Source organism: Pieris brassicae, chromosome 1 (assembly GCF_905147105.1).
Source record: "Pieris brassicae chromosome 1, ilPieBrab1.1, whole genome shotgun sequence".
In the NCBI taxonomy this organism is placed as follows: Eukaryota; Metazoa; Arthropoda; class Insecta; order Lepidoptera; family Pieridae; genus Pieris; species Pieris brassicae.
In genome coordinates, this window is record NC_059665.1 from 10,052,197 (window position 1) to 10,066,151 (window position 13,955).

The following is a 13,955-nucleotide window of genomic DNA, read 5'->3' on the forward strand; positions in this document are numbered from 1 at the left end:
ACAATTGATGTGATGTGGTAACTAACAGTGGTTTATAGAAATAAACGCTATATCGTTAATCCACATGTTGCGCGTGCACATAAATTATTATTGTATATGATAGAGCTATGAGATAAGCGAATTCGAAAACCGTAGACCCCAATACCTAATTGTTATTGTTATTTTAGTTTTCGCCACAAAATGTTAGTTTGTAAAAAGAAATATTTTGTACTTGATAAGAGAACATCAAATGAATTAATAATATTTTTACGTAACTTATACCTAAAGGTCTAGACTGCGCTCAGTAAAATACGTTTTTGTATCAAGTTAATTTGGAGTTTTATTAATTCGTCTTATTTCGGATCTAATAGGGGCCTATATGAAATGACCTTCCAATCCTTGAGGTTCACATGTTTTAAATGTAAATAATACAAGAAAGTAAACATTGTTTGGCTAAAATAATTTAGCTAGGATAAATATATTTACTTCTTGACAAATTATATATCAAAAGTGCTCTATGGCTCTATGGTCACAATACTATTATACTAGGCCTTATTGCGAGCCAATTGACGACCTAACTGGATTGTTTTAATTAATCTAGACTCCCAAGCGATAATAGCTTATGCAGCGTTTCTTATAGCCCGCCGCGATACTATTTACGGGTTATACATATTACAAGCAATAAATTTACATTACCATTAAAATATTACGACGTCTACTGTGCTGTCAAATCACGTACTTGATCTATGGAGGCTCTGTGGGATAGTAATTCGTGAATGCCAAACTGGCAACGTTTAGCCCTGCTTACATTGAAACATTCATGGCTATTTCGGTTTTATATTATTCTGTTTTTCGCCTTGTGAGAAGACTTGAACATGTACGACATCACCATTGATGCACTATATTCAAACCACTAGAATATATATTGATCTGAAGTTGGAGAGACCTGTAGCTTGTGTTTGAAATTGAAACTGCTGGATAAAAATTTAGGTGAAATACTAGCCAGCTTGCTAAATTTAACACTTCAACGATCTTTCCTGGAATAGAACGAACATACGGTTCGTTCTATTCCAGGAAAGATCATCTAATTCACACAACCTCTGTATAAATACTTGATAATTAGAAAAAAAAGTCTAATTCGACAGTCATCTATATAAAAAATATGATTTAAGTAAATTAGGTTCGGATTTCAATTAGAAATTAAATTTTGTCTCAGTCAAGAGACATTAGTTAGATTAATCGGTTTATACCTTGTAAAATGTATAAACACTTTTTTTTTCGTATAATGCTTGTAAGTCAAGTCAAACTTGAGTAATTCCGTCATGTTGTCGTACTTTGAGAGTAGTAAAAATAAAATGAACAGTTACTTAATTCAATTAGTTTTTAGATTCATTAGTAAACCTTCTGCGTCCTTTAATAAGTCGGTAACTAATCAGACAATTCTTGACTGAGTCAAACCTGACTGAAACCTTTCTTGAAATATTTAACTATTATATTATAACTTTGAGTTACTCTTTGAAGATACTCTTAGGAGGTGGGGCACAAGTGTTCAAATATTTAAAGTTGGTGCCGGTTAAAGAGTACGGTTGACCTCTGAGATATTGGTTTCCTTGATTAGGGACCGCCATAGAGGCCTAACTTTTTAAATTTATAGTAGTGTTTTTTTTTGTATTATATGGTTTACTGGTTAAGATTCAATTCTAGTTATTTCATGTTAATTGCAGTTTTGATATAAATAAAACAAATAAAACAAATTATTAAACATGGTACATATTTAATAAACAATTTAGAAAGAACTTTCGTGTTACATAAAACACATTTTAAATAAATAAAAATATATCAAAAATATCATAATCCTGACCGTATTTTCCAGGCTTTTTCACGGTGTATGATTTAATCATATAATGAGGCAATGCTATTGTATAATGTCGAGTAAATGAGATTGAGAATACAAGGAAGCCTTACAGTCAAGGTGACTCTCAATGGATGACGTTTGACGATCATAATGAGAGTATTTAGTAATTAAATAAAACCACCTCGTCATATGGGATAGCTTAAGGCTATTTATGTATAGGTGGTATTGACAAAATATCTTTTTATATGTCTGTTTATCTTTATCAATTAATATTGCAGTTTACATGTGATAATCAGACATCGAAATCAACCCAAAATTGGCTTCGAACAAAACGTGCTGTGTCCATTTCCTACCTGTATTTACAGGCGGTGAAGACCGCCGAATACAGGTATTCATTTTCAACAAAACATTATGAACTGAATTAAAAAAATATTGAAGAGAAATAAGAAATATTGTTCAGAAAATTCCAAGGATTCAATATCGTTTTTGAATTTACAATTATATACCAAAACGAAAAAAAAGGTGCACAGGACGGCTAAGGATTTTTATTATTAACAATACCGAGCCATGTTGCTGGACAGGTGTCTTTAAAGGCTGGACTAGAGTGTGCTAAATGGATGTCGAGTAACTCAGCTATTGGCAATAGGCGTGCAGCTAGAGCCTTTAGTAGTTCGATCACTTGGGGTCCAACTTCTTGAGGCTTTGTGGAAAGGACTTCCAGGGCTTTTGAGTGAAGAGCAAAGTTGATTGTGTTTCGGAGGTTGTACTGAAGAAATAAAAAGAAAAAAACACTCTTGTAAACTTTGCCTGAACGATTACACTCTTGATTAAATCTTTTCAAACTAGTCCTATATCAAGTTTCTACTTATTTTTATAATTTTTGATGAGTAATAAAAAAGAAACAATAGCGCCAGACCTTTTAAGTCTCCGATTTCGATATTAGTTTTGTGATCATTTGTATTTTCTTAATAGGTATACAAGTAGGTGATTAGTCTTTCTCTCAGTGACAGATACACGCCGTCGACTCTTTGGTTCTAAGGCATGTCGGTTACGTTACGATATTTACTTTCACCTTATGAGTGTTAAATGCGCACATAAACATTAAGTCCATTGTTGCACAGCCCGGGTCTTAGGGATCAGAATCGCACGGACCACTAAGCCAAAACTATTCTTGATGATGATTTTAGTAGCATATTTACCTGAATAAGAAGAGTGACTCCAAGGTGAACTGGTTTGATTTCCATTTCTCTTAATTTCCGAATAAGGATACGTGGAGTCAAATCATCCAGATTACCTAGTTGAGAGAGCATTCTCGGTGCCTGGAAATTATGAATTAGATTAACTTTTATCATTAGAGATATTATCATTAGATATTTAATAAAATATATTAATAAAATCAAGAAAAAGAATGAAATATAAATGTAATATTTTTTTATATATCATAATGGTTGGCTCACAATAGACTGCCAGTGATGGTGAACGGTCTCATGATGGACTTCCTCATGGAAATAATAAAGTAGTCATTATATCGCTGAAGTAATACATCCCTTTAAGACGGGCCCATATATGCTAGCAATCCTTTCAATTTGCCTTCCATCTTATAAAAAGCATTGTGAGATGCACTTACCGTAAACATAATGTCATACAATCTGGCGCATGCGTGGAAAACTTGAGAATCTGCCATTTGATCATGCATATCCTTACTTTCGACTGTAATGTAGTAGCTGTGGGCGGTGTCGATTCGACTCGTTGCGCTTGAGTTTCTTGGTAAATCCTTAAAAATCCATTTGTTTTTTACCGAAGTTTTTACTTTATTTTTTAGGGAAGAGTTTAAAAAAAATATTCTTCAATTATAAATTGATATTGTCGCTTGTAGCAAGTGTTTGGCCTGGAGGCTTCAGCGTGCGGCTCTGAGGATGTAGGTTCGACCCCTGCTGTACACCAATGGATGTTATGTCATTGTGCGCATCTAACACTGTATCTATTCGCATACAAATACTTGTTATTAATAACTATAGAGAATTGTTTGGTACAAAAAAATTTATAATAGTTCTTTGGTATTTGAGTACTGTTTTGTCTATATCGCTTTGGAAGTAAATGAAAGTCTACAAACAATATCCTCGAATAAAATTAAACATGTTAATAGTTCTGTCAGAAGTGGAATAAATTTTGAAGATTCTAAATCAATTTGTTGCTCCGGGTTGCATCTGGCTCCAAATACTGGAAATTCTATGTCAGACTTGTATGTAGGTTGCAGGTACATGTCGGATCTGATTTCAGGATAATCTTTGCAGGTATTAAGATTTATAGTACCTTTGCGATATCAATTAATTTCATTACAAGGGAAGAGTAAATTCTACGGCTGATTGCGTCCGTCCTTCTAGACCTGTAGTTGTCTACTTCGCTGAAAGTTGTAATATGTAGTTAGTAAATTGTATGAGCGCCCACCCCAGCCCAGCATCGTATTTCCCACTAATATGACGTCTTATGCAATCGATACATTCATTATGCAAAATAGTATAACCTCGTTTTTGAAAAAGCTCATTTGTTTCTGACAAATGGTTTTACGCTAACATAGAAAGGTCAGCTACCATGACCTCTTATTGTAAGCCATTAAGGGCCTAAAATGACCTATTGAAAATCTCAATTACAAAACAAAAATCATGTCCCTCCTCATTGTTCTGGTACAATTTGACCAAAGGTTTCTCAAAACCTGTTATATTAGAATTAATGTATACTGTTCCATATTATAATTGAAATAATCTTTATTTTTAATAATTATAAGAAAACTAGCGGATTCGACAGACGTCCTGTACACACGTGTTACGTCTTGTAAATCATTCTCGACTCCACTTGAACACACAAACATTTCCAGAAAATCTATCCGTTTAGGAGTTTAATTGCGAACACATGCACAGAAAATTTTAATATATATACCATCTCTTTATTTGCAGTATAGATAAATAACCTAGATGCAGACTGCAGTGCCATCTGTCGGCCTGATTTGTGAATCTGAACTATCCAGGGCGCCACTCAAATGCATACAATTTTTTTTTATTCAAATCAATCCAACCGTTAAAGAGGTGTTCAGTGAAATACACACGTACAGTAGAATTATATATTATATAGAAGATAAGCTTCGAAATAGAGAAAGAGACCGCCTTCATGGATATAACTGGCAGGTTCTAAGTTTGTTCCGGGTAAAATATCCGTTGTGGGTTGGATGATTATATCTTATCTACTACACATAATGATTTGTGATAAATGTCTATATAGTTTATAATTTATGGAATTTACATTATTTCAATTTCTTACCGTTTAACGATATACTTGATGAGTAACGACATGGTTCTGTTTAAGTAGACCTGGTTCTCTTTCTTCAGGTCAAATAGTAGTTCTTCATCAAACTTTGAGTCCTGAAGTGTTTCTACAATTGTTTTAGCTATCTTTCGATTGTTTTGAAAAAACATCTAAAAACATTTATGTGTTACAATTATTTATAAAATTTAGGCACATAATTTTTTTTATTCAAAGCAAGTGGCCAGTATTTTTTGTTATTTAAGGATATACAAACTTTTTGTATTTCAGAATTAAAATTCTACTGTAACCTACATTCTTCCAAATCAGATATATTTGACGTAATATTAATAAAAAAACAATTATCAATTAATTTCACGCTGTCTCATAAAGCAAACAAGATATATATAATTACATACTGTCTACGTTTGCTGTTGGCCTGGTAGAAATTAGATGTAGCATGAAAGACAAAACGTTTGTGGCACATAGAAAGAAAATCAGCGTTGTTTTCTAACAAAAATTGTTCACAAAGAGACTGTCCACATAAAGGAAAATGGACATGTTATCTTGGCGGGAAAACAGTTGACATTTCACTTAGTTCTCAAAGCGGTGCCTTGCTCTATGCCTCTTTATAGCGAGTTATTTTCTTAGTTTATTTTTATCAGATTTATAATAAAATCCATTAATTTCTTGTTGTTTTGTCAAAATATAATTTACATAGAATGTAAACAACTTGTAACTAGATAAGCAGGAACCAGAATTGTACACTAAAAATTTTACTACGCCGTTTTCGTCAGTGAAAATGTAATTTTATTGTGTGTGAACTGAGCTACAAAATCTTAGGTTAGTGCGGTCTGTCATCATAGCATAGCACATAGGACGAAAGACTGCTTTTAGTTTTCGAGGGATCTTTTTAAATCAATAATGGCTTCGTTATACAAAAATATCTTCAATTGTAATCAAAATATCAGTATGAAATATTTAAAACATATAGCAATTTTCCCTTTGGTATTTCGTGCAAAAATTAATTTTGACTTATTGAACTCACAACGGACTCAAAGCGCACAGAGAACTAATTCCTTTTCGGATTATATAGATTATATATAGACTAAGTAAGCCTGTCACACGGGAATAGTATATTAAGAATTTCTAGAAATTTCCTTTATTAGATTTTAAAATCGTATAACATCACTGCCTATTTAACTTATAAAAATATAATTAATTCGACTGTCACATAAATTATTAAATAACATTAAACAAAGACACTTTATTTGCTAGTATAAATTAATTGAAGCATAAAAAAGAAACCTCTTGGGGATTGCCGCAAACATTTGTGAAAATTGCCAACACAACTATAAAACAAATTGGTTCCATTGCAGCTGCAATATTCACTTTACAAACATAAACATTTTACACACGGAATATAGAATGTACTCGAAAATGTTCCAAATACCTACTCTAGCCGCTTAAAAATGTATAACTTAGGATACGTATACACTAGATTATATTGAATATGCTTTAAAGTGGTTTAATTTATGTTTAGCTTAGTGTTTATGAAATTGTGTATATAATATATCTTTCGGGTTTGAAGAATTCTAATAAAAAACGCTGAATTGTATGAAACATATCTTTAATCTTCCATTAGTCCTAGTCCTAGAGTAGGTAAAATCTAACTAGAGAAAATTTAAATATAGAATGAATAATCAATCAAATTTTCAAACAGCGAATCAGGCCAACTTGGCTGTGATTGGTCTAGAGCAGCTGTTGATGACAATTGACTGTGTAAAAAAAAACACAAAGTCACAACAATCTATATTACTCTGATTAAGAAACAATTTCTTATACATATTTAGAATTAGAACCAAAATATTAAATCCACAAGGAAAAAAGCCTTGTACATGCTCCCTTTCATTGTATTTATAAGATGAAAATTGAGCGATGTAATAAAAAGTGATTGTTTTTATGACGTCATTGTTCAGGATTTCGGAATGTTTTGTGAAATTTTGAGGTTATGTTTCCGCTGTGGTTGAGAGTTCTAATAGCGCCTGAATTGCCTGAAGGCTTGTTGGGGTGAATTTACCCCATTTTAGGATGCTTTCAACTTGCAGGCCAGCTATGATATCCTGGTTATTGTATACGAATTGATCTTACTGGGGGTTAAAGAATGCGCCAATTTTATTTTACTGTTTTTGTTGTATGGTTCGTTAACGTTTTGTTTTTTATTCATAATTTTTCCTGTCTTCTGCGCTTAATTAAATTCTTGTTACATTTTTGTTTAATTTTGATAAGTTTCTTTAATTCTGTACAAAATATAATTTATTTAATACATAAGCAAAGTGGTAGTTGGTATGTTGTAATTGTCTTAAAGTAAAAAAATATTTAATTTAAACAGAGATCGCCGTTTTCTTTTAAAAATGACTTTCAAACTAAACCACTTTGTGGTCGAAGTTATTATGAAACTATTTCTAAGTCTTGGCAGAAGAAGCATCGCTTGAGATATCGTCGACTTAACCATTAATTCTGTGCTCTGATCGTATAAATAAAATGTCCAAATGTAATCCTAGGTTCTACGATTTTCCTGGATTTATTTACGATTTCCGTGCGGAATGACAAATGAAATTTGTATATTTCGTGCCGATTGCAATAAATCGCAGGTCGTAAAAGTTAGATTGCCTGCAAAATGATGCTAAGCTGCACACGTTTCTACCGCCCTGGTACCTAGTTGTTTTTTATTTCGGTTCAAAAATAACTTTTCGTGCATGAAAGTTAACTTAACTAACTAACTAACTATGAATGTCTTACTCGACGGGCTAATTTTTTTTACAAAGTAGTTTGTTTTTCAAGAAACCAAATAAAGTATTTGTATTATGTCCTAATATTTTTTACATGTGCAAGTTGCAAAGCACGCTCTGTTTTTAAACCATGTAAATATGTAACTATATAATATTACTAGTCATTATAATGCTGTAAACTTTACTTGTTAAATGATTAACTTGACATGGATTATATAGTACATAAGCCATCAAACGTTTTAGTGGAGAGGTAGCATAGACTCATGTGTGGAAATCAACAAATAGTACAATAGTTCAAAGTTTTATATTGTACGTGAAATATTTTAAATACAAAATGTGTAGGAATGATACGGTCTGGGGAGTATAAAATGCTCCGTTATCCGCAATATCAGAGGACCGAATTCAATTTCCGCTACACTTTTTGACAGGCGTTTTACGAAAGATATTTCTATGGAAAAGAAACTATAGCTGCTTGAAAGCTCGATGTGTCGATTGTATAAAAAGGTTCTTGTGATTTTCCATTCATGTCTCAATATTAATATTATATTTAAATTATAAGATAATTAAATTTGGTTATATGGCTGTAAGAAAAATAGATCTAACTGGATACCCAGATTTTATTATATATCTGTGTCGTTAAATGTGGCAGACATTGTTACAGCGGTAGAATCTCATCTTAATTATAAAGTTATACTAGTCTGCCACGAACAAACAATCTAAACGTAAAATTTAGTTGTAACCGAAGTCATCAATTCCCAGGAAACCGATGCGAATGTTGTAACAATGTTAGATCAGGGCATATATTTTAGGAACGCATTAAAGTCTCATGAATACTAGTATTGAATGTCAATTTACTCAATTTACAAGCGTTATAAAACAAATTTTAATGTTTGGATTTGTTCAACTGATTTGGATGATAATAATGATGATAATAGTGTAATTTTGCAAGCATTAGTGAAAGATTAACCACCTTTTTGTTTTTTAAATACTGTTTTAGGCTAAATTCAAATGACCAACTACGCGCAAGTTTAATCGTATATTCGCGAACTTATTTCACCAAGAAAAATTATCCCATGTTATACTCGAAAACTAATACTTATTCTATCTGTTAAATTGTATTGATGCTCTGATAGAAAGACTTTGTGTTACAGTGTAACCTTTCGATATATGACGTAAGATGGTATAATATAATTTTAAATTGTCTTAACAAATGATGACCACATTTGTAACTACATAAACTCGGAATGAAATAGAGACTTTAGTTACAGTAAGACTAATTTTTTTGATAAAAGACGTGTGTATTAGGCACTGAAAAATATGTTTTGCCCTCGACTAAAAGTCGGAGAACACAGAAATATATTCACACAACGAAAGAGGGAGATTAAGAGGCTTATATCGCTTCAACGTGTTCTAATCCCTACCTCAAATAACCGTGAAGGTTGCTCTAGAATTAGGCAACTAGTCTTATTTAAAAAAAAAATATTTTATCAGAATACATCGCGTAAAATGTTACTGACTAATTCTGTCACCAGTGTGCAGTTTAAACAATGTAAAACGTTCTAGATTCGTTCTAGTTCACGAGACGTCAAATATTAGGAAAAAATGTCAACATAAGTTGGGTCAACGTAAACCACGTTACTATCTCTGAAAGATACCGACATAAAGCGTCTCTTTAGTTGTCGTAGGTACTCGCTAGATGGCGAATTGCGCCCTTTGAGCGTGGCTAGCCGCTAAGCTGTCACAACCACCCGATGGGAAAGACGTCCGGAGGGCGCCCCGACGCAGGAGTCCGCGCTCAGAGATTCAGTAGTCGCAGGTGATTTCATATCTTTCATGTGGGCTATGAAAAGCATATGAATATGCATGCGCGAAATACTTTACTAAATACTGAGCTTTAAATGTGACTTTTTTATAAATCTTCTGGCTGACTATTAATCGCTTTTTTAAAATAATAATTTATTATAAATCTTCTTATATTTTTTAAATTTATTTTAGCTTTATGAGAATTAAAATAAATTATAAGAAATAATTTGATGTTTTATTTATATATATAGTCCGCTTTTATAGGCGGGTCATTTGATAGCTCATATATACAAACCGTTAGCAAAACTGTTGCTAAAATAGTTAAGAAATCGGCACTTTCATTGATTTCTGTCAGCTAGCTTCACAAGTAGAGAATTTATAGTATATGCAGTCCTCTAACTTTAACTTAAACTACAGATAAAGTTGTCATAACTACACAATAAGTACTTTAATACACGTAGTTTCTGCTAAGACTTAGTTGTCGGTATTCTTTCCTCACTTCATAGTCTTGTCTTGATTTTACTCCATTAATGAGTCATGTGTTACAACGTATGGCTATGGTATAACTAATATATCGTGTGAAAGTCATAAGTACCCTTTTTCATCGAACGCGAGTAAATGAATGTATAGATGTACCTAGTTCAACCATAAGTTCTGTTACAAATGAAAATAATTTTTTTAAATGAAGTAATGTAATATTATTAAAATCAAAAAATTGATACCTATAAATTAGCACAAAATATTAAAAAAAAATCTATTCGAAATGGCCACCTTTGGCTTTTACACAGGCCTTAAATCTGTTTGGCCACTTCAATTTACGCTCTGTTTCCAAGGGAAATTTCGCCACTGCTTGCTCCAAAGATTTTTTAAGAGGCTCAATATCACCGTGTCGTTTAGAGCTGGCTATGCCCTCTAAAACTGACCATAATTTTATGTCTAAGGGGTCTAGATCTGGACTAGATAAGGGCCAGTCTTCAGCTCTTATAAAGTCCAGAACGTTAGTTTCAAGCCAGGCTTGGGTAGTTCATGCATTGGTATTGTTGAGAGGTTTTGCAACATGATCCAAGACTGTATCTTGATACACTTTGGCTTTTCGTTTTCACTCATCTTTCACAAAAATGTTGTTTTGTGACTCCTTAAAAAGACACGCCCCACCAAACCATCGCTGACAGAGTATGATGACGTACCCACTTTGTGCAAGCTGATCACTGCGATCCTATTTTCTTTAACACCCCATTCCATATTGTAATTTGACGAACACGAAAAAAATATGTGAAAAGGCGCAAAATCGAAAGAAGTTTTTAAAATAATATACGCGTGCCAAATTCAAAATAATTAAAAAGTTGAAGAAAAGAAAAGTTTTATCTAACAGTATTTATGGCAGACTAGTTATATGCTAAGTATCCAGTCAAATAGGACATTAATTAACGTGGTTAAGCAGAATAGCTAGGCAGCATAACTAGCGGTAATGACGGCCGATTTTGCTGGATCATGATGATATAATCCTTGTTATAGTTTAGGACAGACACCTAAACTTGCAAGATAATTGATTGATAGGGACAAATATTTCCGCGTTAGTCAGACGCAACGTGGTAAAGATAGAACATGTTCTAAAGGTGAAATGTTATTTTTAGTAGATGGTTCATTAGTGAATTATTTCTAGTTCAAGGTCTGTATTTAATCAAGGTATGTGTAGTTTCGTGGTAGGTAATAATAGCTACAGACGCTGCAATCGATAAACGAATTGATCTGCTGAATTCGGATGTAATATCCACTATGATCACATAGAAGCTTGCGACTTTAACAAAACGTAAAACTTTCTTTTCAATTTTAATGTTAAAATTACATATCTATTTCATCGCGACTTGGCTTGCAGATATGATATAATAAAAAAAAATACAAATTTCTTACCCATAGCGGTTTTTTTTACTTTTACATAATGTTACGACGTAATCCCAAGTTATCCATATGCGGGTGACTAGTGTAATTATGATTATTTAGCTTAAAATTAATAAAGTCCATCCATAGTAGATGATTAAATTATAAAATGCGTCAGAGGCTAATATTTTATTTTTCTACTTGGGTTCAGACTATGCAGAACAGTCAGAATTAGATTTTTATACATTGCAAAAAGTGTTTACATAAAAATGTTTCTGCATTTTATAATTATTATACATTTAAAGTGAAATTGTAATTAAAAAGGTTACGTTACCAAAAACGTCGGCGTATTATCCTTCCTCCCAAAACCACAATAGCTCTCAATGTTTGAATTTGACTTTCAAAGAACTTGATAATTGCCCATTAAATTATATAAACACCATCAGATCATACCATTCAGCAGACGTTTGACCGAGATCCCGATATATTTCTGAGTCACGGGATATCACATACAAAGAGTATTTTTCTCAACAAATCAACGCAGTTGTTCTGCCGTCAATCTTCTTCGGATGTTGACACGTGGGCAGCTTTTGACAGCGTTTACAATCTTTATTTATATAATATCCAGTTTAAACTCGGTTCTTGTGTTAAATTTGAATGTAAACGAACACCGTTTAATGCTTTGTAGGTCTCAGGCGTCAATCTCGCGTAAATAGAAAAGTTGCGAAAGAAACTTTTACGGGATCACACTAGGCGTAAAACTACGGCCATGACCTCTTTTAAAACGTCATGCGTTTATAGTAAACAAGGAAATTTAATGAGGAGTTTAACTATAAAGGTTCTGTGCAATACATTAATCAACAGAAAGTGGACACTTTGGAGAGTATCCAAATTCGATTTTTGCTGGTACATTAATGTGAAAATCGATGTTCCATGGGATTTGAGAAGCGTTGCGTTATTCATTTTTTTAACTGTTACTGCCAACCTACATCAAGAGGTTAATGTTGTGTCCGTTTGTAATTTAACGAGAATGTAAATAATCATTTTATCGTAGCGATCGTTCAGGGCCCAATTAATTTGCGTATAACTGTCGTGTTGAAAAGAAATATTTCGTCGGTTGATAAAATGCGTTGGTTTATCTGTGAATCTGTACTGGTGTTCTGGATTTTGTGTTTTTAGTTCTCACTGAGGCTTAGCTCGAGCGGCAGTTAATCTTCGCGCTCTAATCTTTCGTTACCACATTTTATTTGAATTCGCGCCATTGTTGGATTTCGTTATCATTAATTTGGTGAGTGTTGCAAGTCGCATGCCTTGATCATATTCCTAAATTTTTGCATGTTTCGTGCTCACTCGACTTTAGTAAACGACGAACTTCAAACGCTATTTTCTTCTTTGCTTTAAACAGTTAAAAATTAAACCTAATATTTTTATTTGACAAATATTTTTGCATGTTACAAGTCATTGCAATGTACTATTCGCTTTTTTATTATCTATTGCACTAGATGAAGCATGCTATTTAAATATTTACCTTTTATTCCAAAGTAAATGTGATCCTTAATCAATGTTAGTATAGCCACTTCTTATAAAAATCAGTCAAATTGCAGTGTTTATACTTTGATAAAAAAAGACAAATGACTACTCTTGTTTAAACAGTGGAATCGGCATGTTTTTATGAAAGTAAACTACAGTTTACATTTTAGAGTATTTTGAAACAATGATTAGAATTACCATAACATATTATTCATTGTTTCGTTTATGTCACAAATATCCATACAATCTCACTGACTTAGACTACTGAGCGTAATAAATACTTCTATATAGCGTTTTAAATCAAAATTAGAGCATTTAAATAAAGCTAGCTCAAGGGATATACTGGTGAATAATTTATTACATAGCTTCAAATACTTCGAATTCTGCCGGTGTCGTTCTAGAGTTCGGCGGTGTGATTATTGTTATTTAACTGCCTAGTACCAACCTTAAGCCGGACCAAGCCTTATTTATTACAAACTATTGATTTGCTCCCACACTGATGACAAAATATATGAATTACGTTCACCTAATAATTTGTAGTCTAGATTTTGTCGTTATAACTTTGTAGTACTTTATAGATTCTCTAGTAAAATAGAATTTGATCTAATATTAGCCTGATCGAAGGCTAGTTTTAAAATAGGAATAATTTAACGATTGATGGTTCTATGTTTTGTTCTTCTACCATTCATTAAAGTAGTTTTACATTGTAGATTATGCTTTTTCAAATTAAATTTTTACATGAGGATTAGCATTTTTATTCGCTGGTGTTGAAATAATGTTATGTGTGTCGCAGAGAGTCAGGTGTTGCGTGGGGGCGGCGC

General features: G+C 32.7%; 1 protein-coding gene across 1 annotated transcript; it reads right to left on the reverse strand.

Moving 5' to 3' along the window:
* Positions 1-2,363: 2,363 nt before the first annotated feature.
* LOC123707350 lies at positions 2,364-6,603 on the reverse strand. Its single transcript, XM_045657349.1, has 6 exons — positions 6,440-6,603; positions 5,150-5,304; positions 4,148-4,238; positions 3,462-3,608; positions 3,034-3,153; positions 2,364-2,600 (listed from the first exon to the last, which is right to left on the reverse strand). Exons 1-6 carry the CDS (start codon positions 6,503-6,505, stop codon positions 2,370-2,372), a joined length of 810 nt encoding a protein of 269 aa, XP_045513305.1. The 5' UTR covers positions 6,506-6,603; the 3' UTR covers positions 2,364-2,369.
* Between the last annotated feature and the right edge of the window lie 7,352 nt (positions 6,604-13,955).

What these genes read in the sequence shown, in the direction of transcription:
- LOC123707350 (XM_045657349.1), bottom strand. Translation starts at nt 6,505, where the DNA reads ATGGAACCAATTTGTTTTATAGTTGTGTTGGCAATTTTCACAAATGTT. An exon ending in TTTGCGGCAATCCCCAAGAG is followed by an intron (nt 5,305 to 6,439) that starts GTTTCTTTTTTA and finishes AAATGTTTTTAG; the next exon opens with ATGTTTTTTCAAAACAATCG. An exon ending in ATCAAGTATATCGTTAAACG is followed by an intron (nt 4,239 to 5,149) that starts GTAAGAAATTGA and finishes TACAACTTTCAG; the next exon opens with CGAAGTAGACAACTACAGGT.